Raw genomic sequence first — 27,567 nt, 5'->3', positions numbered from 1 at the left:
GAGCCGCCAATGCCCAGGACTGGCTACCACATGGCACATGGAAAAGTGTGCCCAAAGCTCTGTGAGGTAAGAGGATCTCTCATCCCCATCTTACAGTGGGGACACCTGTGGCCTGAGAAGCCATGCTTTGGAGGCTTCCGGCCAAGATGGAGGTGTATGTAGATATGCTTTGCTTCCTCGTGCAATCAAAAGGAGGATAACAACCAATTTTAAACAATAAAACAACCAGAACTACAAGAAAATCAAACTATATGGAAGTCTGACAAACAAGGAGTTAAAGAAGAGACACTGATCCAGACTGGTAAGGGGGTGGAGACAGGAAACCAGGGCAGAGAAGACCCATGGCAAAGAGGCTGGCAGACCAGGCACACGAGGAGGCAGTGGGTAGATGGGGCAGTCCCACATTCGCATGAGGATAAGCCAGGAGGAACAAATGGGGAGTGAGACAGACTGCTCAACAGGGTTCCAGTTCAAGAAACCAAAGCCTCAAAACCTCTGGCTATAAAAACCTATGGGGATTGTGGCAGTGGAAGAAACTCCCAGTCCCACAGAAGAGTCCACTGGAGGGGCCCATGGGATCCTAGAACATATACAAGCTCATCTACCTGGGAATCAGCACAAGGGCAGCACCTGAAAGGGAACAATCCACTTGTGGGAAACGGGGAAAGTGACTGAAAGCAGAGCAAGAGCCAAGCAAATGCCGTTATTCCCTCTCTGAACCTTCTCCTATATATGCAGCAAAGTGGGTTGCCCAGTCCTGGCAAATACCTAAAGCTCCGCCCCTTACCACATAACAGGAGCATCAAGACAAAGAAATATGGCCCAAATGAAAGAACACATCAAAACTCCAGAAAAGGAACTAAGTGTCAAGGAGATAGCCAACCTATCAAATGCAGAGTTCAAAACACTGATAATCAGGATGCTCACAGAAATGATTGAGTATGTTCTCAAAACAAAGGAAGACATGAAGGCTATACAAAGTGAAATAAAGAAAAATACACAGGGAAGCAACAGTGAAGAGAAGGAAACTGAGACTCAAATCAATGATTTGGAACAGAAGGAAGAAATAAACATTTAACCAGAACAGAATGAAGAAACAAGAATTCAAAAAAGTGAGGAGAGGCTGAGGAACCTCGGGGACAACTTTTAATGTTCCAACATTCAAATCATAGGGGTGCCAGAAAGAAAAGAGGAAGAACAAGAAATTGAAAACCTATTTGAACAAATGATGAAGGAAAACTTCTCCAATCTGGCAAAGGAAATAGACATGCAAGTGTAGGAAGCTCAGAGTCCCAAAAAAGTTGGATCCAAGCAGGAACACACCAAGACACATCACAATTAAATTACCCAATATTAAAGATAAAGAGAGAATCTTAAAAGCAGCAAGAAGAAAGGAGACAGTTACCTACAAAGTAGTTCCCATAAGGCTATCAGCTGTTTTCTCAAAAGAAACCTGACAGGCAAGAAGGGGCTAGAAAGAAATATTCAAAGTCATGAAAAGCAAGGACCTAAATCCATAATTACTCTATCCAGAAAAGTTATCATTTAAAATGGAAGGGCAGATAAAGTGTTTTCCAGATAAGGTAGTTAAAGGAGTTCATCATCACCAAGTCTTTATTATATGAAATGTTAAAGGGACTTATCTAAAAAAAAAAGAAAATCAAAACTATGAACATTACAATGACAACAAACTCACAACTATCAACAATTAAACCTAAACAAACAAACAAACAAACTAAGCAAACAATTACAACAGAAACAGAATCACAGAAATGGAGATCAAATGGAGGGTTATCAGCAGAGAGGGGGTGGAGAAGAATGGGGCAAAAAAGGTACAAGGAATAAGAAGCATAATTGGAAGGTACAAAGTAGACTGGGAGAGAGGGGTTAAGAATAGTATAGGATATGGAGAGGCCAAAAAACCCATGGACATGAACTAAGGTAGGGGAATGCTGGAGGGAGGGAGGGTGGGTGCAGAGCAGAGGGGGGATAAAGAGGAGAAAAAAAATGGGACAACTGTAATAGCATAATCAATAAAATACACCTAAAAATTAAATTAAAAAAAAAAAAGAAGCCAGGGTTTTTAAGTGCAGGAGCTTGAATCCAGGCTTGAGGTCTAGCACTGTGTTTATTCCGCTCCTGGGGAGGAAACAAGCCCCCACACTGAAGGCAGCAGAGCCAGAGAGCCTGTTCACACTCTCTGCAGACAAGTTTTCATCGCAGGAGTGCCTGGAGAGGAGAGCTCCTGCTTGGGTCACTGAGTGTCTCTTGACTCCAGGCTGGTGAGCTCTCCTTCTTCTCAAAGCCTGGGTCACCCTTCTACTCTTCATCCACAGTCACCCTGTTCTTTGTTTTGCAGCCTTACCCCATGAGTGTGCCTGTAAATGGGAGAGAGCTCCCCAGCTCCATCTTTTTCATAGCTCTGGGAGAAAAGATCACAGGCCCTTTGATCCTATGGCCATGGAGGAGCAGCTGAAAGCCACTTACAGCAGGGGGCTGCGGCTGTCTAGCAGGCCCTAGGAAGGCCTGGCTATGGTGCTAACACAAGCCACATGGAGTCCAGGTTAATATGGAGCATAGAGACAAAGGGGTTAGGCTGCTCCCTATGTGGTTCTAGTGTGCCTTTAAAACAGTTATTTTAAAAGTTTAGATACAAAAGGTTGACAGATTTTGGGACCACGCCAAAGCAGTGAATCTGGACTAATTTCCCAAGGAAGAAAGACCTTTGGAAAACAGTGTGCTTGGGGAACTACTAGAATAACTTGGGGCTCAGCCCCAGGCCAGCAGGGCTGGTGTTTTCGGGTGACTCCAAGCTGCAAAGGCCCTATGATGCAGTTCCAGGCTGCTGGCACTAATGAAAAACAGGGACAGAGTCACAACTCAGGAGGGGAGAAGAAAACATCTTTGTGCTTGGCAAGCAACACAGGGATGCCATTAACTCCATCTCCTGGGAACAATGGGCACCCCAGGAAAAGAATCCAATGAAAGACCAGGACTGAGGGCAGAGAAGCAGGAAGGCTGAGAATGAAGGGGGCTCACCCTCTAGTGCCTGGCTTCTGGAATGGGCTTCCTTTATCTCAGCGTTCAATGGTGGGATTGCAGCAGGAGAGGCAACAGCTACTCTGATGTCCCCTTCCAGACTGATATTACTGAGGGAGTGGGAGACCCACTGCTGGGTTCACCTCTGTTTTCCAGCGGTATGTGAGCAGCCTGAGAACCTGGAAGCTCTGTGGCTCCCACATAGGCAGCAGGAGCCAGCTTTCCTGTTCAGGATGCAGAAGGCCCACCAAACCCACACTTGTATAGGAACCTCAGAAACCACCAATATAACAAGGGGGTCTGTACTGCTAGTAAGGTCTGGGCCCTCCACATGTCAAAGACTGTTCTAAGCACTTTATATATATTAATAGTTTTAATCAAGATGATGCAAGTTTGTTATAATGCATTGAATGTAAGAATATGCTGTATCTGAGTTATAAGAGTGTTATTAGTTTTTATTGGGACACATGTGGTTTGGCCCACAAATATACAACTGACCCAATGAGAGCCATGATCACCCACAGACAGCCAATAAAAGGAGCAGCCATCTGGGGTAGAGCCCAGCATAAGAGATGTACCCTGTCCCAGGTCTTACTCCAGTACCTGCTGGAATCTGCCACTTTTGATTTGCTGCCCCGACCTCCCCTACTTGGGCACAAATACTTGGGCACTAGTTCTCTACTTGCTCTGCTCCCAGGGAACTAGTTGCTCGCCTGGAGAACGCCCAAGCACCACCAGCTCTCAGGGCCCAAAGTGGTCACAGTTGTGCCCTGGCCACCTGAGGGACCGAGGTGTATCCCTTATTCATCCTGAGATGGGAGCTTCCCACTGGGTCTGTCAGTGCAAAAGACAGCAACCAAGTTTTCCTTGTGTGGTGATTTAAAGGTGACCACAAAATCTTTGATGCCCTTCCCACAAAACTGTGGACTCTCATCCCCTTGAGTCTGGGCTGCCATCAGGACTTGCTTTACCCAAAAGAATATGGCAGAGTGAGCACTGTGCCAGGGTCCAGTCTAGACATGATTGGGACCCCAGAGTCACCAAGTAGGGTGATCTGGACACCCACCCTGCTGGTGAGACCAGAGGGAGAGACAGAGAGAAAGAGCAGTGTTATTGGCCCTGCTGTCCCCTATGTGTCAGAGGTGGGTCCCAAGGATGAGGGGGGCACCATCCTGGATCTCGGCCCCATTCCACTCCAGATGACTGAGGCCACCTGAAAACTCTAGGTGACTACCAGCAGAACTGCCTAGCTGAGCCCAGCTCAGAGAGCAGAATCTTCGGGAAATAAATGTTTGAAGCCACTGTGTTTGGGATGGTTTCTTATGCAGCAATAGATACCTGCAACATTTTGGGATTAGCAGAGTATGTGCTCTGGGTAAGAGCCCATTCAATGACAAGAAAGGCAGCTGCTCTAGTTACATCTTTAGAACCAACCTGAAATAAGGTCATAATTATCAGATCCCCTCCCTCCATCCAGATCACTTTGTTGCTTTTTAAATTTCATTGAGAAAACCATCTGTGAAGGGTCCTATAATCCAGGCTTCAAAGGAGGTTTGGGGCTCCTCACTATAAATCTACCTACCAAACCGCTCCTGAAACTCGATAGATTCTGAGCCAGGGGGCTGCCATCCTGAGCACCACAAAGGTATCCGCACCTTCCCACACCTGTCTGCAATGGGGACCGATCTCCATGAGGGTGGCTGCTGCAGAGGCCCTGCCGAGGTCAGCACATGACTTGGAACTGGAAAGGGCAGTGTTGGGGCTCTGTGCAGTATGTGAGCAATTCACCTGCGCTCTGCATGCCCCTATTTCTCAGATGTGAAAAGGGGACCTAATAAAATGACTTCCATGCCAGAGAGAGTATTAGGAGGAAGGCAGACCTCCACTGGGCCTGTCCCCAGGGGTTCCTGGAGGCCTCGTTTTCAACTAAAGGGATGAAGCATCAGACCTGGGAAAAGCCTTCTCAAAATCCAAGGTCCTGCCTCTGAAAGCAACTGGATTGGAGATAATTGTCTTCAACATTCAAAAAAAGAGGCGTAACACTAAAATGTTTTATTGTGCTATAAATTATTTTACATTTATTTCTCCTTTATATTGGGTTGGCCAAAAAGTTCGTGTTTTTTCTGTATGATGACTCTAGTAGTGCTTAGTTGTCTTTAATTTCATTTGAAACAATTTTGTTAGATTGTATTGTGACAGTTGTCATATCAGCATGCATTTAAAAGCACTTACCAAAATTGGTGAATTTCTGTGCAGCCATTTTAATATTAAAGATGGAAAATATGCAACATTTTTGGCATATTATGCTTCATTATTTCAAGAAAGGTAAAAATACAACTGAAACACAAAAAAAGATTTGTGCTGTGTATGAAGAGGCACTGTGACTGATCAAAAGTTGCCAAAGTGGTTTGTGAAGTTTCTTGGTACTATTGACATTTTGGCCAAATAATTCTTGGCTATGGGGCTGACCTATCCACTGGAAGACGTTTAGCAGCACCCCTGGCTTCTACCCACTAGAAGCCAATAGCAGAACATAGCTGACATACTCAAAATATCCAAATCAATAAAGTTTTTGATGAAAATGAAAAATGTTTTTTATTTTATGGAAAAAACTGAACAGACCTTTTGGCCAAACCAATGTTATAGTTAGAACATTAAATTGATTTTTGTGGCTACAGGTAGCATATCTTATCTATGACTTTCATTTCAAAATAGCAATAGGATCATTTCAATATATTTGGTACAAAGGGAGTTCTGGGCATCATAAAGTTACAAAGAACTTGCTCTAAGGTCTTGCCACTCGAAGTACGGGCCCAAACCAGCAGTGGTGGCACCACCTGGGATCTGAGTGGAAATGGAGACTCTGAGGCTTGCCCAGACATACCAAATCAGAATCTACATTTGAGCAGGTTCCCAGGTGAACGGGCTGCTTCTGAACGTTGGGACAGCGTGCTGCTTTAAGGGGTGTAGTGGGGGTGAATACTGGGCCGCCGTTCACACTCGGTCCATGAACCCAGGATGTAGCTGGGACCTAGGGCTTGGCTCTTAAAGGTCCATGGGACAGGACCTATCCTGCTTGGGCTACAGGATGTCAGCCTGCTGGAGGCAGCTACACCAAACCAAAGCCAAGCCGCCAAGGGACTGCAGGAGCGATGAATTGTTCTTTGGGAAGGACCTCAGCAACAATCACCATGGAAGGCTGAAGGTAAACTCCTTCACAAGGGAAGCCCCCAGAGGGCTGAGGTTTTCTTAAATAGAAATGTGGGGGGCTAGGGAGCAGGCTGGCTTAGGCTTGGGCACTCCCTGTTTCAAGACTTCCTCAAGCTCCTCAGCTGTGTTGTCTGTCAAATGGAAGTGATCTGGGCTGTGATCTCAGACTGGTGGTGAGGATTACATGAGAACAAAATGTGGAGGAGCCAGCCAGGGATCTGGCCCACAGCAGCTGTTCAGGCAAAGCACTAGGCAGCATGGGGCCTTGGGCACTGTGCACACAAAGCCATCTGGAGCCCACTCATGGGGCATAGACAAGGGCAGCTAGGAGCTGGGTTCTCAGTTGCTATGGGCGAGGCCTGATCTGCCCTTGCTGGCTTTGGAGGAGAAAGTTGTCTCCTGAACTGCCTTGCTTTGTTTTCCTCCTTCTACCTAAGCACTAATATGGCCTGCACTTCACAGCAGATACTCTATCATGCCCTTGAGCCCAGGAGGGCATGTCTTTAGAGCAAAACAGACTTGGAGTCTGCCTGTGTGGCTTCCCAACTCCCAGAGATCGGAGCCAAGCACGTGGAAACCAAACCCATTTGTCCACCACTTGTTGAGCAGCTGTCATGAGCCAATTTACAGGAAAATGGATCAGACACATGGTCTGTGCCTCACACACAGTCCTTCTGAAGGGACATATACAACATGGGACATGAGCTCTCAGGAGTCAAGGGTTTGGGGCAGGTGGAAAGCTCGGGAATTGCTGGTGAGGGGGGAAGATACCATGGAGAACAGCTCTCAGAGCACAGTGCAGAGTCACACACAGAGCCTGGTGGGAAGGGCACAGGCTGGGGAGGAGAAGGATCTGGTTACAGCCCTCACTCCATCTACAGGTGCTCAGTGTGCTGGGTGTCCCGAGACACCTCTCTGGGTCCCTGTCCACCCTTCTCCACCATGCTCTGGCCCCTGGGGGCTGTCTTCTAGGCACCGCTCTATGGATTCTGGTTGATGGGACTGAAGCAACAGTGGAACATCTGGAGGAAAAGATAGGGAGGGGTTGAGGAATGTATGCTGCTAGCTCCCTCCCTGCTGCCTCCTGGCTTGTCACTGCCTGAGTGCCTCTTCTAAGGCTCCTCTTGGTGACTCTTCTTCCACAGCTGCAGTTATTACAAGTTCCAGAAACCTCTACTCCCACATCCCCCGAGGTCTAGGGTAGAAACAGCATCCTGCAGGCACTGATCCATGAGTGCCTGCCCCTCCCTCCCTCCCTGGTTCCCTTAACCCAGCTTGAACCTCTAAGGAGAGTTCCCTCTGGAAACACTATTCAGTTTCCCTGTTTGACTGTCCCCTTAAGCCATGATCACCAAGTCTAATGCTTCCCAACTTTATGACCTTAGGCTAAGAGTAACTATGTATAACTATAACTATGTGTCATCATAAATACAAGACACTTACAAGGAGCCAGAATGTGTTAAGGGTTTCTTTTTGTTAGTTTTTAAACCTAATTCTCACAATAATCCTCTGAGACTGGTATATTACTCTTTTCCCCATTATTTAGATGGGAAGAGTAAGGCACGGTGGGTAAGTCATCAGCTGCCAAGTAAAGAGTCACCATTTGAACCAAAATGGTGTATTGTTCAAGCCCAGCTCTTACCCAGATCATCTTGGGGAACTACAGGGTCCTCATCTGTTTCATAAATTCTAAAAGGGGTTGCAGGGAGGGTTCCTCAGAAGAAAGGTACAGGAGCTGGTGGAAATGTGATACTGGGGCTTGGTGAGAGGAAGGCTAGAGACAGAAAGCAAACAGTAGTCATGGGGAGAAAAAGAGTCACAAAGAAAAAAGAGTGAAGAGAGAAGGGAAAGGACAGTCCAGGGGAACAGGGACACCAAAAAGAACAAGAAAACCCTCAGACTAGGTGGGACGAAAGGGAAGAGAAAGCTCTAATAATCCCACCCACTTGTCAGGCACAACACCACGCATTATACTTAAATTATAAACACTCCAACAACATTCAAACTAAGTAAGGTGGTATCAATCCCACTAAAAATCATAATGAGGAATCTGAAGTTGAGAGTGGCTAAGAAAATGTTCTCAAAACTGTCTTAAGTGGCAGAGCCAGAATCAAACCCAGGCTCATCTGACCTGCAGCCTCTTCTGGGAGAATGGCAGAAGCAAGGGCCCTTAAAACAGAAGAAGGAAGGGATTTAAGAAAAAAAGAGGATTTAAGAGATGTCAACAGTGGTCACAGTTGATTTTAGCAGAGTGCAAGGGAGGCAAGTCCTGCTCATTTGGCTCACCAGCCATAGGTACATAATTCCTGACTCATGATGCCTTTTTCAGCCAAGGTGGTACTTTGCTCAGCGCTCTTCTGCTGTCTGTGGTTTGGCTGTGCTCTCATTCCAGACATGACCTTTCTGTTCTATTACCTCTGGACTTCCTCTTGCTAAACACAGACTGCCAGACAATGGTCAGGGTGAAGAGCAGAACACTGAGGATCCCAACGCAGCACACGAGCACAGCATACACGTAGAGATCTGAAAGCAAGGACACAGTGGTGATTACCAAGATGATGTGCATCAGAGGAGATGTGCCAAATAAAATAAACTTCACATACTTTACAAAAATCAAATCAAAATGAACCACAAACCCAAATGTAAAATATAAACTAGAAAACTTTTGGAGAAAACCTAGAAGAAAAACCTTTGGGATCTAGGACTAAGCAAAGAATTTTTAGACTTGACACCAAAAGGATCATCCATAAAAGAAAAAGTGACTACATTTGATTCATCAAATTATAATATTTTGCTTTATAAAAGCCCATATGAATAGAATGAAAAAACAGGCTACAGACTGAGAGAAACTATCTGCAAACCACAAACTAAACAAAGAACTGGTATCTAGAATATAAAGAACACTCAAAGCTCAACAGTAAAAAATAAACAATCCTATTAGAAAATGGGCAGAAACGTACAGACACACTTAACCAAAGAGAATATACAAGTGGCAAATAAGCACATGGGAAGACGTTCAACTTCCTTAGCCATTAGAAGAATGCAAAGTTAAACCTCAGTGAAATATACCACAACTATCAGAACAGGTAAAATAAATATAGTGACAATACCAAATTCTAGCAAGGATATAGGTAAACTAGGTCAGGCAGTCATTGCTGGTGAAAATATAAAATGCTACCGCCACAGTCTCTTAAAAGACACACCTACAACTAGCTAGAATTTGACCTTGTAGTTATATTCCAGGGCATTTGTTTCAGAGAAATGAAAATTTACTTTCACACAGAAACCTGTACAAGCATGTTTATAGCAGCTTTATTCATAATAGCCAAAACTGAAAAACAGTACAGAGGTCCTTCAGTGGGTGCCTGGTTAAACAAACTAAGGTGCATTCACACCAGGGAATACTACTCAGCAATAAAGAGGAACAAACCACTGACACATGCAGTTACCTGGATGAATATCTAGAGAATTATGCTAAGTAAAAAATAATCCCAAAAGGTTACATACTGTATGATTTTATGGAGGAATTGGGAGGAAAATGGGTTTCGCTACAAGGAGCCCTGTAGTGATGGGAATGTTCTGTGTTTGGGCTGTATCAATGTCAACATCCTGGTTGTGATATCGTACTAGAGTTTTTCAAGATGTTACCATTGGGAGAAATTAGGTACAGAGTACAAAACAATACAAAAGATCTATGTTTGTATCATTTCTTAGAAATACATGCTAATCATGAACAAAATAAATTTTAAGTTCAAATAGTTAGAACATGTTCATATATGTCTTAATCAGTTTGGGCTACTATAACAAAATATAGACTGGGTGGCTTAAGTGACAGACACTTATTTCTCAGAAGATCAAGGTGCTGGCAGACTGGCTGTCTGGTGAGAGCTCTCTTCCTCATTTAGAAACATCTCTTGGTATCCTCAAATGGTGGAGAACAGAGCAACAGCAAGCAAGCTCTCATGGGGTCTCTTCTTATAAGGAGACTAATGTCACACTTGGCATTTCCTTCTCATGACAATGTCCTTCCAAAGGTTCTACATCCAAACACCATCATATTACGGGATAGGATTTCAACATGAATTTTGGATGACACAAACATTCAGCCCATAACAATACATATCCATTTCTGAAACTCCAATGATCAACTTTATCACCAATCTGACTGATAAAACGCTCAGAAAATGGAAAAGAAAGCCAAAACCTTTATTTTAACCTTCTTTTCAGCAAAATGCCACAGATGGTTAGACTTGGAAAATGACTGAACGTAGCAAAAATGTTTCTCTGCTGACTTAAATTTCTTTAGCCAATAGACATTAATCAGCCATGTTCAACACAATCCTAGATATGAGAAATATAACAATGAACATACAGAGGTCCTCTCATCAGGAAATCAGAGGCCACTTGGTACCGACAACAATAGGAATGTGTGCCCAATACTAGGAACAGGCAGAGAAGGGACACAACCCAGTCTGCAAGGGCTGAGACGGGATTCCCAGAGGACTGGGATTCTGCTCTGATCATATTTAAAATATCACAGAAAAATGCAGAAATATGTAGAGAAAATAATATAGAGAGAGAGAAAAAAAGTATTCAGCCTCCATCACCCTGAAGTAAGCACTGCTAACATTTGGTGTCCATTAAGATGTATATGTGTATAATGGTAAATTAAAATCCTATAGTTTCACATATTGATTTTTGTTTAATCTCATTTTCTCATTAAGCTCTCTTCAAAAAATGATTCTGAACTGTTTTTTAAAAAATGATAAAAGTTTATCATATTAATATGAGTGACTTGATATCTTCATTATTGGCTACTCAAAGTGTTTCTAACAGTTCTATATAGGAAATGATTCTATGATTAGCATTTATAAGCTTAAATTGTAATGCATCTCTCACATATTCTTAAGATTAAGTTCCTAGAAGTAAAATTGCTTGGTCAGCAGGAACTCACCTTTGCAAAGCCCTTGGGACTTGGAGGAGCAGTTAGGTAAGTGCTTAACTAAAAAAGCAAGCATGTTAGGAGTGGCAGGATGGCAGGCTTCCATGGTGAGCCTGGAGAAGCAGGTAAGGCTTCCTATGGTCAGTGAGAAAGAAGGAGGGAGAATGGGATGGAATCAGACATCTCAGCTTCCTTCTGACTCTCCCTCCACAGCTCCTGCCCCAGGAAAGCCCAGTGCAACTGAGGCCTTGAGCTAATACCTCCCATGGTATTAGGCTCAGTCAGCTTTTTTTTTTTTTTTTTTTGCCTATGCTACTTTGAGTGGGGTTCTGTTCCTGGAAACTTAGGGGCCTGGGCAAAAAAAAAAAAAAAAGTGGAAAGCATAACAGGAGAAGGTTGCAAGTGAAGAGAGTACCTGCACTAATATTTAAGGGAGCAGGGTAGTGTTTTCTACAGAGGGAGCTGAGAGCCAGCCCTAGAAGCAGAGATGGGTGAGATATTAGAAGCCAAGAGAGTAGAACGTTGAGTAGAGATTCTTTAACAGCATTAGGAACTACAGGAAGAAACCCATTGGTTTTCCCACTAGGAAGCTACTAGAAAAGTCCTGGGATAAAGCTAATTCAGGGGATAGTAAGGGCAAAAACAGATTAAAAGATTCAAACTGGTCGATGGTATGTGAGGAGTTTGAGACAGAAAGAGAGAAAACTCTTTCCTATAATCAAAATTAAAACAGCCTTTCCATAGAGATTCCTGTGTCTCAGATTTATAGATTAATACGGTAGAGCACCTTGCAAGTAGTCAGAGTTAGGAGGGAGGCTTGGGCCTCCATTTAAACACATGAAACTCTGAGGGACAGAGCAGAGGTCACAGAGCAGGCTACATGACAGGATACAGGCTAGGCCAGAATATGCAGAACATGTGACCAGTCCTGGATTCTACCCCATCGGACAGACTCTCTGGGAACAGGGTTGTAGGGTCATGTTTGGAACAAGAGGATGGGGAAGAGTGTTCTCACAGTGCCAGGCAGACAGATGTGGGCTAGGTGGACAAACATCTGCCTCAAAAGAATTCTGGAGAGGTAGGCCCCTAGACTAAAAGGAAGGAAAATTTGGCTTCAGTCTCATTCTTGGAATGGAGAAAAACTGTCCTACTCTGTGCCACTGGAGCAGAACGACATGATCCACAGGCTCACCTCATCCAAACTCTTTCCTTGGTTCTGGGACTGCAGAAACCCAGAAGGGACAAGGCCATGGGAGAATCTCCCACGTGTCCCCAGAAGCATAATGCAGACATCTGTGGCAGGAGGCCAGAGGCTCCCACAGGCCGATGTTGGGGTTTTAGATCACAGCCTCCTCAACGTGGCACAAAGGAGGCTCCCCACAGGCAGCTGTAGATACAAAATCATAAAACATCTGGCCAGTCTGGAAGGCTCAGCTAACCGCCAAGCACATAGGCCGTCCAGGCAGTGGACACTGGCCAGCAGGCACCAGCCGTCCATGTGTGAGTCCCCACAGGCCTTAGATGAATTGTGCCTGTGCTCTGTTGTGTTCTTGAAGCTACGTGAACCTTAAAGTGTGGCCTTGCAGGAAAAGAAAAGCTAAAAAATAAAATAAAATAAATTTTAAAAAAATAATAAAACCCAAAACCTGAGTTTCCCTAGGTTGGGCAGCAAACATTATCCTCTGTAAAAGTTCTTATTTCCCCTCTGTTCCCAGCTTTCCTTTTGCTGCATAGAGACTATGCAAAAAAAAAAAAAAAAAAAAAAAAAAAGGTTAAGTCCTGAGCCATTTAAGCCAGTGTCACAATCTCCTAAGATTTCAGGGCCAATTTTGACAGGCAAATCTGACTTGCCTGACAGGCAGCCATTCTTTGGCTGGAAAGCCAGTCTGATGCCTTTAACTTCTAGGTAAAAACCTCTCTAATTATAAATGTTGGCTCAAAGGTTTTCAAAGAGACCCAGCCGAACAATGCTTGTCCAGAGATTGAATCCAAGCCTTCAGGTCCAAATTTAACAAAACATCTGCATGTAACTATATCTGGGATTCCCCTTTAAAATACCACATCTACCCGCATATTCAAAATAATTCTAAAAATCTTATTATATTCCCCAAATTCATTTGCACATTTGTTTTTTGCCATCGGACTTCCAAAGGCACCACTGTCATTTTTAGGCTCAACTGCAAGCTGCCACACAGAAAATGTCTCCCATAGCCCCCAGCACAGGCCTCCCTGAAGCAGATGGTGGGGCCGGCAGGCTAGAGTGATGATCACAAGGCTGGGAGGCTGAGATGGGGTGCACAGTATCTGTGTGCCAACTCCCACCCTTCCAGAAAGCCAAGCCACAACAGGCCAGGAAGAGTACACCCCCAAAAAGGCAGACAGCACCTGTTGCTGGGCAACCTGAGACCTGCTGGGGTATTCAGAGCTGCTCTGAAATCTGGTGATCCCAGCATTCCTCAGCACAATGAAGGAACACAATGCTCCCAAACCTCTGAATCTAGAAAGTTAATGTCAGTCCTCTACATTTCCAGAGCAAATGCCAATGCCTAGGAGATCACAGCTCTGTGGTGAAAACTGTGTACTTCTGCTATTTTTTATCCAGCCTATAATATCATCTTGCTTGGGGCAAAATACCTGAGCAACAGCCCAGAGGGAATTTAACTCCCTCCAGAAACTTCCGAGAGGCCTGACAATGCCTTTCTTTGTGCTGAGGTGCACAACCTGGCCCAACTAAGCCCAGGAGGATGGATGGATATCCTCCGACAAGCCCTACTGCAGTTCTCCCGTCCAGGAACAAAAGGGCAAAGGGCTGGGAGCAGGCGCCAGGGAACTTCAGTTGTGCCCCTGACCTCACCAACACTGTGCCTGGGTTCAAAAAGCAAAACCCAGGGAAAGTGATGCCGAAATCATCAGAAAAAAGCACTGTGGAAACAGCTGCACAGACGCGTCATGCAGAGTGAGAATGCCTAGTCTGCTTTTCAGAGGGACCTAGTTTTCTGTGTCACGATGAGAGGGCATACTGAGCTATGGACATGGTGTAGAGAGGTAGAGAGTAAAGGTTCTGTAGCCACACATGAATTATCAAATATTATTAATCAGACAAGGTGTTTTAGAGATGCTGATTATGTGGCAAGGTGTATGGAGACTAAACTGTTACAATCCTTCCAAATATATAGTGTTGGTCTTTGAAAATACCTCCAGCCCTGATAAAGTGGAAATTATTGGATCTCTTTCTAAATGTAATAATCAGACTCTCAGGAGGGAGCACAGAGTCTGGGTTACTACTAAGAAACCCACAGAGATTCTTATATATCTGATGATAAAGAGGGCTCCCCCCTCACGGCTGCCAGCGACCTGCCTTAGGGCCTCCAACACTGCCCCCCATCGCAGTGCCTGCATCACAGAAAAAGGAGCTAAATCAATCGCTTTTTCTCCTGTGAGGAGTCAAGTCACTTTTGTGTTTTTGCTAATGGACAGACATTCACACTGAATGAAGGGCTAAGGGAGGAAATTTGGGGTTATTTTTCCAGAAAGTCATCAAATAAAGAAAGGCAACTACAGTACATGCAGAAGAAAAGCAGGGCATACAAAGAATCACTGTGACAGTGAAGTGCAATCTGAGGAACACAATGTGTATTTATGACTTCAGCACAAAACAGTAAATCCTCCTGGCCTACCTGGGTGACAGTTTAGGGTTGGCAAACTAACTTCATAATTATGGTTACATTTTTCTAAGAGAAAGCACCTCAATCCACTGCTTTTATCTATCTTTTGGCAGGTGGGTTTAACTCCAAGTGTTCTCTCCTAGGGCAAGCTTTGCTTCCACCACACCTGTTAACAAAAGAGAATGGTGAAGCCCCAAGGCACACACATCTCCTAAGGTCCTTTTCACAAGGTCATTCTCATCAATAACTGCCCTGCATTCACTAGATCCTTCTCACCTCTCAATTTCCTTCTCAATTTCCTAATCACCTCTTAATGTTAATCAGTTTTGTACTGATCAAAGCCTCTGCCTGAGAACTCACAAAACCCTTTCTTTCGTTGTTTGTGGTCACAGTCCTCAACCATTTTGTGATATTTCTGTGGCTTTCCTTACTTGAAGGCAAGGTTTCTCAAGCTTGACAGGCTTGTCATTATGGGCCAGATCACTCTGTTGCGGGAAGCTTCCCTGTGCACTGTAGGCTGTGCACCGACCCACTAGATGCCAGTAGCACCAAAATGCTAGCTGTGGCAATCAGAAATAGGTTCATGTGTTGACAAATGTCCCCTGGAGAGACAAAATTCCTCATGTTGAGAATCATTGCCCCCAAGGCTCAAGCAGGAGCTTATATCAGAACCCCTCCCACCAATGGCTGGGCACCAACCCAGAGTTCCTCATTCAGTGAGGGCAGTGCCCAACAATTACATCTGCAACAGGCTCCCAAGTGATACTGATGCTTATGCTGCTAGTCCAAGACCAGCGTAGAACCATTGTTCTGAGGCCCAACTGCAAGCTGGAATCACTTGGAGAGTTTCCAACAAGTTCTACCACCACCAGAATCTCCAGAAATGTAGTGCAGGCAGCAGTGTTTTCAAAGATCCCCTGGTGATTCTAAAATGGGTCAAAAATCACTTGCTTAAGGGTTTCAAACTGTTTCTAGAATCACAAATTTCTTAAGAATCTGAGATAAAATTAGTTCAGTGGATGTACTTTCCATTTTTATATTACTTTAAGACCCCACCCTAATATCACCTGAGATTAGGAATTCTGGAGCAAAACAAATAAAGCAACCCCAAATTATGCAGTTTGGAGCTTTTACCTCTACTTTTTCAAAACCTTTTGGCTGATACCCACAGAAATCCCTGTCCTACTCTTGAGTAAGTTTAGGGCTAGCAAACAACTTGACATGGCAAAACTAAGAAGTTCCTCCTATTCTATTCCTTTCCTATTATCTAAAAGTGAGGTAGCATCTTATAATAAAAAAAGTAAGTTTTACCTTCAAAAAATGCCCAAGTCTTTTTCTTCCTTTCAAAGGATGAATCTTCCGAAGCTTTGAGGGAAATCACTGTAAGACAAAGAGAAACAGCATAGCATGAAGTAGAATAGCAATGGACCAGGCCCACATTGCAATCCAAAACAATGCTATATGGCATATATGGCACTTTTTATAAGTAATTTTCACTTTTGCAAAACCACATTTAATTGTCAAGATTCACCGGCCATGGAGAGGTGCAATGACTTACACGTAACAACTAAAAGAGCTGATGCACTGGAGGGGTATTAAGATTTCTATTTAAAGTCATTAAATGGCAAAGCTGGGACACAGTTCAGTAGAAGTCCCAATTGCCCCAAATTTTTGCAAAATAAAGAGTTCCCCAATGGGAATTCCAAGAACCAAAACATTATTTATTTTACATTTGATATCCCAAGACAGAGAAGCCTGAGATCACCTGATGACTCAGGGTTAGTGCTCTGAGCACCATTCTCCATGCAAGACAGTCACACAAAGCAGCGGGAATCTGATTCTCAGATTACATTGTCTTGTCACTTTTCAATCAGTGGTTAATCACTGAATTCACTGTACCTGCTTTCAATAGTCATGGAAACAGACTGTGCATACAGCAGCAGCCACTGGCCACATGTGGCTTTGAAGCTAGTCTTTTACATGGAACTGAGAAAGTGAATTTTTAAATGTATTTCATTTTCATTAATTTAATTTTAAACAGCCACATGTGATCAGTGGCTACCAAATTGAAGAGCTCTAGAGAAGAGACTTTAGGGCTCAAATAAAAAGAAATCTACTTATCTATCTGCCTATTTTATCTACCTGTCTACCTACCTTATCTGTCTATCATCTATCGTCTATGTTGGTCTTCAGAGAATAATTAGGATAGCTGAAATATATATGCACATATATAATTGTATAATTATATAATACAAACATATTTATGAAATATAAATATATAATTAGGAAAGCTGAAATACAGATGTTTTCAGCTTTTCTAATTGTTCTCAGAAGGAGGGTTTTGGTCTGCTATGTTAGTCTGTCATTACTGGAGAAGAACTCCTCTCCCATTGGAACCTAAATTCCCTAAAACCATAAGCCATATCTTCTACCTCTATATCCCCATCATTTGGCACACTGCCTCACAGCTGGTAGGTGTCTAGTAAATAAATGATCTATTTCTTTCTAACAGCGCCACAAGGTAAGCAATCTGTAAGTCTAGGAATGAACTCAGTGGCTATTTGGTCTTGCATGAGATATTAGATACAATTTATCCTCCATCTTCCCTACTTAATTTGCCCCACCCACAGGCCCTGTAATCATTGACTACCAGAGCAACCAATCAGACCCCCTTCAAGAATTTAAACTGAAAAACAGAGTACATATGGTTGTGTGAACCCTGGGGCTGAAAGAACCTATGGACTACAAGGCAGGAAGTTGTGTCTGAAAAACAGCCAAGCAGAAAAGCGTAGAAGGCAGAACCTGTAAGGGAAAGGCAGAGGTGAGTGGCCCTATGGGGCTGAGAGGCTTGATCTTGATGGCACTTTGGGTTCCAACAGGGCTGATGTATTGCATTTGCTATCCTTGCATTCCATGAGCTCTATGCACTTATACTACCCCTTCCTCTCTTTTGAATTAGCTTGAATGGGTTTTTATAGCTTCAACTAATACAGCCTAGGCTAGGTTAGGCTAACTACAAAGAGTCTTAATGAAGACAATACTGAAATGAGAAAGAAATGTATCTCCAAGTTGCTTACATTTTCAGACCATCATGGTCCAGAGCCTCACCACTTCAAGTGTGCTCCACGGACTAGCAGTTTCAGTGTTAACTGGGGACCGGTCAAAAGTGCAGAATCACTAGGGTTCTAAACCAGAGCTACTGGATCAGGATCTGCTTCTAAACCCAGATTCCCTGGGTGAATCATATGCACTTTAAAGTTTGATGTGAACTGATGTACACTGGGTTGAAACACTAGGTTGTCATTTGCTGGCTGTATGACTTTGGTAAAGTCACTTTACTTCCCAGTGCTTTAGTTTCTCCCCTTGTTATGCAGGGATAAATCCTTACTCTCAGGGTGTGAGTATCAAATGTATTAAAACATATGACGTGCTCAGAACAGTGCTAGTGAGCAATCTCTATTCACAAGGACATTAGCTCTCTAAGACCAGGATTTTAGTCTATTTTATCCCTGGCTCTAACTCCCACACCTAATTCCAGCATGGACCTTTGCTGTCAGCCCTTTGCCTCAAACTGTGAATCTTCAATTGTTCAAATGGTCCATAAGAAAGAGCTCCCTGTCCTTGTAGCTAAATGTCTGCAGCTCAAACAGGCTGTTACCATTCTAGCAAAGGCAAGTACCTTTACACCACTTTTTATTCATCTTTCATTTTTTCCTTTTCAAATTTTTTGGCCCTTTATCTAGTCCAATTACAACTCTCTTTGCCTTATTTGGGACAGAAGGTAAGATCTCTGTAATTGACACATGGAGATGTGTGCAGAAAGAGCCAGCAAGCCAGGGTTCTAAGCTGATGGGGTTCTAAGCTGATGGGGCTCTAAGAGAGGAATTCAGGGATGCTCATCTCCCCCAGGGCAGCTACTTTATGTGACAGTGCAGAAACTTTGATCAGTAACATTGGTCATACTCTTATCTGTTCCTACAAGAAAGAAAAATAATGCATAAACTCTGCCAGAGTTTCAGAAATTTTCTCAAGTTTCTGTATAACTGTCTTGTTTCAGCTGCTAATCCCCTGCTATCTCAGAGTGAATTTGATACAGTCAAACCACGTGTCTGAGACCACAAACCATGAGGGCACACCTGGATAGAGCTAGGCCGACATAATAGCAGGGCTTTGTAGTGGACAAGCAGTGGGTCCACTGACTTTATTAGCAGACCTCCCTCCACATTTAACCTGGAAGCTGAGTGGAAGAGGCCACCGAAGACTAGATGGGACAGCAGAGAATGAAGTCTTTTGAGGAAACATTTTGTTTGACCAAGGAAAGACTGGCAAATTTTCCAATCACAGATTACAAATGTTGGTCAAAAACTCCATGAGATAAAATGCAATCTCTTGATCAAGGAGCATGTGCCGTGGTTTATAATGACTAGCCATCAGTAGGTGACAGCCCATCACTTTCAACTGTGTTTGCCTCACCTTGTGAGATAGCCAGACTTCTCTAGACAATTGGGAAGAAGGCAACAGCAGCCCTTCATAACCCAAGTCCTAGTTCTTCCTAAGCACAAGCTTAGGTGAGCTGGAAGTCCTTACCTTCTGCAGCTACCTATGACTGGGGCAGTTCTCAGCTTAATCCCTCTAAGATTAGGGGTCATATGCTGCCAGCCTTTTTAACCAATGAGTTGTATTATAAGGTTTTGATGGTGGGTGGGAGCCACACCCCTTTGTGTAATGGAGTAATGGGATTTAAGTCCCTGGCCAAGAGCAGGCAGGACAGGAAGGAGTAAACTGCATGACTCTCCCCCACTTGCATCTTCACTCACCCTCCTCCTTACCCCTGATCCAGGAGAGCTTCTGACAAGTTGCCCCTCTCCAAGTAAGAGGAATGTGGTCAACATCCTGCTCCGGGTGACCTCTGTCTTTCCATGTGCTCTGAGACGGGCCTTTCAGCAAATAACTAACATGGGAGTGGACAGTGTATGCCCCTTGGGAATGTCTCATCACCTCAGTTGCTGGGAGAGTCACTAGCCCTGTTTCCCAGGGAGCCCTACTTGAGGCCACTCAGGTGCACTCTTCTTTTCCATGCTTCCTGGATCCAGAGGTCCCAGGAAGGTGGGCAGTATTGGGAACCCCTCCTCCCACAGGTTCAGGGCCTGGAAGAGGGTAGGGAGGAGGGTAGTGCAACTGATCAGGGAAGCAGAAGGAAGTTCATTTGGCCTCAGTGTCAAACCACTTTTCTCAGTACAACTTTACAAAACATAGAGTAGGCATTTGGTTTCTGTTTGACTCCCATGCCCACTTAAATATTGCATGGAGCTCACAGTGGGGAAGGGACTAAAGAACACTCCAAAGCTGTCTTCAACTGATCTACTGATGGCTTTGTAATATCCTTGGGACCCTGGCACCCAGGGCATAGCCCATCTGCCCTTCTGGTGAGGCAGTGGCCCAGATACCAGAGCTGAAGGTAGTGCTGGGGCCCCTCCCCAAGAGGAGAGCCATGCTGTGACAGACACCACGTCTTGCCTCCTCTGGGAAGAACTGGTTAAAAGTGGCCCATGATCAAACAGTCTAGAAGAATGCAGTGCAGAGGTAGCGAGACACACAGATCATATCAGTCTTATGTCTGGAGGAAGCAGAGTAGAAAGAAAGACTCTTAGTCAAGTCCCCTTTAATGGGGCCTATGGGAACACCATCATTCTGAGAGGTGTGAAAACTGAGAGCCTTGATTCCTAACTTGAACAGAATTCCTGAATCTCTTGGGGAAGTCATGTTTCACAGGCTGCGGAAGATTATGTCCCCTGAATTCATGCCAAGACCCTGTGACAATGACAATGCCCAGGGCCAAGGGGCCTCCATTTCCCTTCCTGGCCTCTGTTCACTGATGATACTGACATCTTTGTCTGGGCCTGTGTTGAAGGACTGACCTTGTCATTCATGGAATAGATGGACAATGATTTTTAGAAGCCCTGGGAAGGCTCTCTTTTTCCCTACTATTCTTTCCCACCTATTCACCTATGCCCAAATTTCTTTCGTAAAGAATCCTACAATTAAAGAAGCTCAATTTGCATCCATAGGTTATATCCAAAGTTGGGTGCACATTTCTGACACAGAAAGCCTTCCAGAATGCAGGTGTTAATGGAGAGGAGAGTAAAGAGGGCCCAGCACAAATGTAGGAGTAAGGAGGCCCGAGGGAGCAGTGGCAAAGATATGAGGGAACACCCAGAGACTGGGAGACATGCCTTCATTTTTCTCTTCTTACTGCTGGCCAGTCTGAGCTAAAGTATTCTCCATATTCTCCAGATATTCATTTAGCGACCAAAGCCTAAGATTTCTAAAATTTTAGTGTTAGGAGAAGTAATTGTGATTCTGGTTAAAATGGAGATTTCCAAGCATTGCCCTGAGCTTCTGGTCTGAGAAATCTGGGGAGAGCTCAGGAATCTGTATACTTAGGGAGCACACCTTTAAGAAAATTCTGAAACTTGAGGTCCCTGGGCCCTACTTAGAGAAGCCCTGCGTCACACACTCCTAGTGAAAGTGGGCACCATGTCTACAGAGACATGGGACAGGGAATTCGAGTCATAAGGAGCAAGACCCTGGGCCTCAATCTTCTGTACAGCCTAGGGCAGGGTCCAGGGCTAGAAACTAAACCAATGCCTCTTCAGTTCAATCCAGGAAAAACAAGACTAACGACAAAACCTAAGCACTAAGCCAATCACACAAGTGTCATTTACAAAGAACTCCAAAGGGCCCCTTTAAATAGTAATATTTCAGTGCAGCAAATACAAAGTAAAGAGCATGGCTTTAGACATTCTTTTGAAAAGGGCAGGCATGTATAAAGGATCCATGTGTCTTCCCATGTAGCTGACTCAAACTGGGAAACTGGAGAAAATCTGAGTCAGAAAGGTCTTCTCCAATTATCATCTTAATAATGCTTCACACACTCCCTCTCTGCTCAATGTGTTGCCTTAGAATGTCTCACCCTGTTTTACTTATTTATCTTATTTCTTACCTACCTCTCCAGTTGAAGTGTAGGGATTATATCTTTTCTTCACTTCCTAGAATCCTTCCCAGCTATAACAAGTCACAGTTACTTTGAATGAAAGAGTGAATGGAACGAACATTATACTATATTGGTGGGTCAAAGTGCTGGAACCACGACATTATGACATTCTGGGAGAGGAAAGAGATGCCAGGGCAAGGAGCCCCATCCTACCCAACCACCCTTCCTCCCTTGGAAGGCATGCCTCAGTAGTGATGGGGGCATATCAGCACACGAGGCCATTGAGATAGCTTTCTATGCAATGTTTTAGCTTTGGCATTACATGCTTTGAGTCTGTTATGATTCACTTTATAGCCTCTGAGTTCTTAGCTTCTTACAGAATGGAGGAATTTCTCAAACCTTAAGCAGAAGGTGATTCTTAAATTCTTTCTAGTTAAAAGGATAGAGGCAGAATTTAAGGCCCTAATCCCTGGCTTGTAGATCTTGCTAATTTTCATCCAAGGATATACAAATCTAGAGAGTAAACACCATCCTGCCTCAGTTTCCTCAGGCAGTGTTTTACACAGATCAATTGGAGAGAAAAATCTATGGGAAACGGAAGAGGTTGGTGGCATGAAATATGCACAGGGAAAGACCCTTAAATAAAATAAAGATGAGTCAAAACCTTTGCTCCAAATTTTTAAAAAATTGATGTACTCAGTTCACTGGCCCTTCTTATTCAGTGATGGTTCCCAGGGAAAATACCAAATGTAGCTGTAGCCCCACTATTTACTGGGACAGCATTCTCCAGGAAGGTAACTGAAGCGCCAGAGACACAGAGACCTTCTCTATTTCTGCTCTCGGAAGTTTGCCTGTAGCTTTCATTCACTCTTGCTCTCCAAGACTCAGGCCAAAGGCAGCTCTCTCTTGGGGCCCAAACAAAGTCCTGCACTGATAGAGCAGCTGATGAGAAACAGAAAAGCTCTAGCTTTGTCTATTTCAAGACATTCTTTCCTTTGCATTCACTCTAAGACAAATTCTAAAAAACAAACAAAAAGAACAAACAAAAAACAGATTTAATAGACTTCCCACGGTGATGAGACAGTTGCAAAAGAAATCTGCATTCTGAAGTGCAATCAGCAACAGAATACCAAGGCCATTGGTGTGTCCCCAACCAGTGGTTAAGAAACTTGATACTTAGGGCTTGGTAACTGGCCCTCTCCAGATACAACTCCATGATGGGGCTATATTTTTCCTTGCTATTACCTTCCACTCCTTGTTGCCATTAATTAAAATGGTATTTTACCAAAGGGTTTAGATCAGTCATTCATTCTTTCATCCAGAGAAACTGTTATTGAGTTCTTTTGTGTGCCATGCACTGTGTCAGGGGTGAGGATGCATTTAAGAAGAATCTGGCAGGGTCTCTGGAGTCAAGTTCCCTGGCCAGGTCCACCATGCCAAAACTTCCTTTTATCATAGTCTACCCTGGCCTTCAGTAACCACAAATACGTATCCAACTCCATCCAGTCATTTGCAAATTCCTCTTCTCCCCTGTCCACATCTTTGCTCAGGCTAGTTGGTTTCCTGACATGGCATGGCCAATAACTGTCATAGCCCTTCTTGCCCTGGGGCCCCAACAAAATCCCACATCCTCCCAGGCGACCTTCTCATATTCCCCCAAGAATGCACCCTTGTCTCTCTAACTCTCTTGCCAGAGTCACCTTCTTATACAGTCCTTTCTCACTCTTATTCTATTAACTACCTTGATAATGTCTGTCCAATCTGTTTATACCCATATTTACATACATGTCCTCCTCTAGACTGTGAGGCTGGCACCCCAGGAGGGCGGAAACCGAACCTCTTCACTCTTACCTCTTTTGGGGCAAGGCACAGTGCCCACAGGCTTATCAACCAGGGCAGGTTACCAAACATTTGCTCAGTTTATTTTCAATCTCTTCAGTTCTTCCTAAACAACAGCAGTTAGAATGGGGGTAGGTACAATGAAGAAAGGTTTTAAGTGGTATTTAAATTACACTCCAGTTGTCAATTTGTTCCATTTGAGTATTTGGACCTGTTGACACTTTAAACATCATGATGTGCACTTGTTTAATTAAGCAGTATCACTCAATGTTTAGTTAATCTCATTCCTAATTATCTCCTCCATGTCTCTGGAGAGAAAGGAATTATTTACTTTCTTCCACTGAAACTTGAAACATCAGTTCCCTGTGGTAGTACTTTCAGATCCAATTATTAAATTCTCTCTAATCTTATTTTATAATTTCATCTTTGCCCTCAAATATTTTTAGGTAACAGTCTTCCATTTGCTTTGTCTACTCCTCATATTTAAAGCTTACTTATATGATCGTAAGTCAAATAACAATTTGGCTTATTAAAATGTTATTTGGGGTTAGACTGAAATACTGATTAAATCACAGGAGACAGGAGAAGACAAGGAGAACACAAGTAAGGATCACTGGGCTATCAAGCAGAATGGAAAAGGCACACAGGCTACAAGACTTCCAAAGCTTAGGGAACAGAGTCAAGGGATTACTAAAAAGCAGAGACAGAACACAGACAGAACTGCCTGGATGTAGGGACACTGAGTGGAGACGGGGAAAGGCATGTAGAGGGCAATGGGGATCCTGATCCCCAGTAATGGGAAGACAGCCAGCTTCATTTATAATCTGTACACCAACAGATGCACAGCAAGTGACCTGCCAACACTAAGTGTGGAGAACAGCCACAGGTTGGACACTCCTATGTGCTTGCAGGGACAGAGTATAACAACCATTTTCAATTAATTACAAAAAAAAAATTACCACACCTAGTGATACATTATTTTGCACTTATTGGAGAGATTTGGGTCCCTACATGTCAAATCTTTCCCTCACTTCAAAGTGACCTTGGAATTTATTCAAAAGAGAACAGCTTATCTCAGTCTCTAGGGACATATTATGCTCCCATATTTTAAGACAGAAACACATACTATGTTGTTGGACCCCACTACTTAAAAAGCAAAACTTGTTAGCTATTTCTTTTGGCCTAAGGCTACCAAGAACCAAGAACACATGGAAATCTCTGCACTAGTCTATGTATGATATCTTCAATTCAGAAACTCCTGAACACTCCCAAAACAAATAAGTCACCCTGAAAAAGAGAGAGTTCTCTGAGCAGCTTCGTCTCCCTGTTGGAAAGTACACAAATATCTGTTCATACTCCCCTTATTTCCATTCTGACTTCCTTGTTCCACCAACTCCAGCCTTGCTGTGCCTCCAGTGTTGGGTGCGGGGCACTAAGGACCCACCTCCCTGTTATTCATGGGATTGGGTGGGTTCCTTCACCATGTGTTACCTGCAGTGAGGCCCATACCTGCATCTCACCTGCTCATGAAAAAGGAACTAGAAGCAGTTACCTCAGGTTGGTTGGCACTAGAGCTGAGGACACAGGGCTCACTAGGCTACTAGGCTACTGAGATAGAGGTGAGTACCCCTCACTCCCACCTGAACCACTATGCTACTCTGGATTTTGTACAGATTGACTTTCTGGGATCCTGGGAAAGAGCTGCTGTATCCTCACTCTCCAAGGATGCTCTTCTGCTGAGGACACTCCACCTTCTCTACATGGTCAATGGGCTGGCCAGGAGGAGTCACTCCTCCTGCTGCCCCAAATGTTGGTGCTTCCCAGGGCTCCCTCCTTGGCCCCACCCATTGGGGATCTCACACAGCCCCATGCTTTCATCTTTCTGACTCAGAAATCAGCTCTCACTAGCCAGATCAGACAGAAGCATCATCCCATGTGTCTATGTGCCAACTAGACATCAGTGCAGGATGGCCTCCTGCCATGTCACTCTCAATCCTAAACGTCCCCTCTGGAGCAGCTCCATCTCTTGTTGTCCCTCTGTCAGCTGTGGGTATCACCCTGGCTGTTATCCCAAATCTCTCTCCCTTTCCCACATCCAGTCAATTCTAAAGTCTTCTCATTTGACCTCTTAATGTCTCTATTCCTACCTCCAAATTTAGTCCTCCATCATGTCAAGCCTGAACAACTACGAAAAACATTCCCTCCTCACCCCCTAGTCTGGTCCCTCCAAATCCATGTTCCACACAGCCAAGAGAGGGATCTAGCCAAAGACTTTAAATACTTTGCAGCCTAAAGCAAAGATTCCTCAAACTTCTTAATGATAAAATCACCTGGACTGCATGTTAAACATTCAAATTCCATCCTAGACCAAACAGACCAGAATCTCTTGGGCAGAGGTTTGGGAGTCTTCATGTTACAGTGGCCCTGGTGATGCTTATCAGTAGGCTAGGCTGAGAATACTGACCTACTCCAGTGTAAATTCCTTCATATTTGGTGCAAGCCCTTCCACCATCAACCCTGCCTCCTTCCCCTAGTTATCCATAGCTGTCCCTGAACCCCAGCTTAGGCTCCAGGAGTCTTGACCCACTGCTGTAGGGTCCCCACATACTGAGCATACTGAGATGCCTCTCCTTCCCATTCCCTGCCCTACGTAAAAGCCAGTGTCAGTGTAAGCACTGCCTTCTCCTTCAGCCTAGGGGTCTTCCTATGTGATCCCACAATGTTTGCACATTTATCATTGCACTTACACTGTGACATTATATCTGTTTATGCACCTGCTACCTCTACGGACAAATCCGTGCATATGTCCCCAAGTTTCCAGCATAGCAAGGGCCAGAGCAGAGCAGGTGCTTGATAAATGCCCACTGATTGAAGGAGCAAATGAATCTACCAAGAACTGCTGAACTCTGTAGGCAATATTGTTTTCCAGTGCAATTTCTTCACTGAGCCCAGCAAAATTTCCTTGGCTGAACTTATCATGTCTCTGAAGGCTGCCACTCATTTCCTTACCATTTTTGCCATTCTTCTGTAGTTTGAATGTATCTTTTTAGAAATGAGGTTCCCAAAACGGACTGTATATTCTGCATTACAGTCTCACCAGCACAGTACACATGACACAACTGCTTTTCTTCTCAGGGACACCAGGACAATTTGTACATGGAAGGAAATGACACTGGCTGTTTGTGCTGCCATATCACATTGCAGATACACATCTAATTCACCATCATCATCACCGAAGTCCCTTCACAGAGACAGCCTCTTAGCCTCCTGTTGACTATCCTACAGTGTCTGTGATCCATTTTCCCCACATGTATTACTTTGCCATTTTCCAAATTGAATCTCATTCTGTTATTTCCTGCCCATATTTCTTACCTCTCTGGATTCATTTTTATTATGTTTTGCTACTCACTGACATTAAGAACATTTGCCAATTTTGTATTTTCTGTAAAGTTCATTAGGGTGCAATGTGCTCCTTTTTCAATGTCATTGATAAAACAATTAAATGAAATCAAACCCAACATTGACCTTCCTGGTTTCCACTGGAAATCTCTCCTGAGGGTTCAATGCCATGTCTCACTTAGGACATGTCAACCCATTTTCCCTGCAGGCAGAGCTTTCACTCAGTGAGAGAAGCATGGCACAAGCAAAGAAAGAACTGTGTGACATTCTGTGCCTTTTCCTCTACTTTCAGTAATAAAAATGACATTGACAAGTTCACTTGGCATGACAGACTCTCTAAAGTAAGCAAATATGACTCCATTGTCATCTAGAAGGTCATATATTTACATTCTTCATTATTTGTCATTTCATTTTATGACAACCAGCACCAATAACTGTAGCCAAAACTCTCCCGCCCCGATCTCACACATATATGGATT

At 43.9% G+C, this 27,567-nt stretch overlaps 1 protein-coding gene across 1 annotated transcript in view; it reads right to left on the bottom strand.

Annotated features, from left to right (window-relative positions):
* VSTM4 (V-set and transmembrane domain containing 4) overlaps positions 1-27,567 on the bottom strand; it is a 99,373-nt gene that overhangs the window by 42,744 nt on the left and 29,062 nt on the right. The window contains exons 3-4 of the mRNA XM_054572377.1: positions 16,168-16,236; positions 8,665-8,772 (exon numbers count right to left, since the gene is read on the bottom strand). Of these exons, the coding sequence (XP_054428352.1) occupies positions 8,665-8,772; positions 16,168-16,236 (177 nt within the window). The remainder of the gene's footprint in view (positions 1-8,664; positions 8,773-16,167; positions 16,237-27,567) is intronic.

Source organism: Pteronotus mesoamericanus, unplaced genomic scaffold, assembly GCF_021234165.1.
Source record: "Pteronotus mesoamericanus isolate MK-2021 breed Mesoamerican mustached bat unplaced genomic scaffold, CSHL_Meso_final contig_230, whole genome shotgun sequence".
Taxonomy (NCBI): domain Eukaryota; kingdom Metazoa; phylum Chordata; class Mammalia; order Chiroptera; family Mormoopidae; genus Pteronotus; species Pteronotus mesoamericanus.
This window is presented reverse-complemented; position numbering and strand designations above follow the sequence as displayed.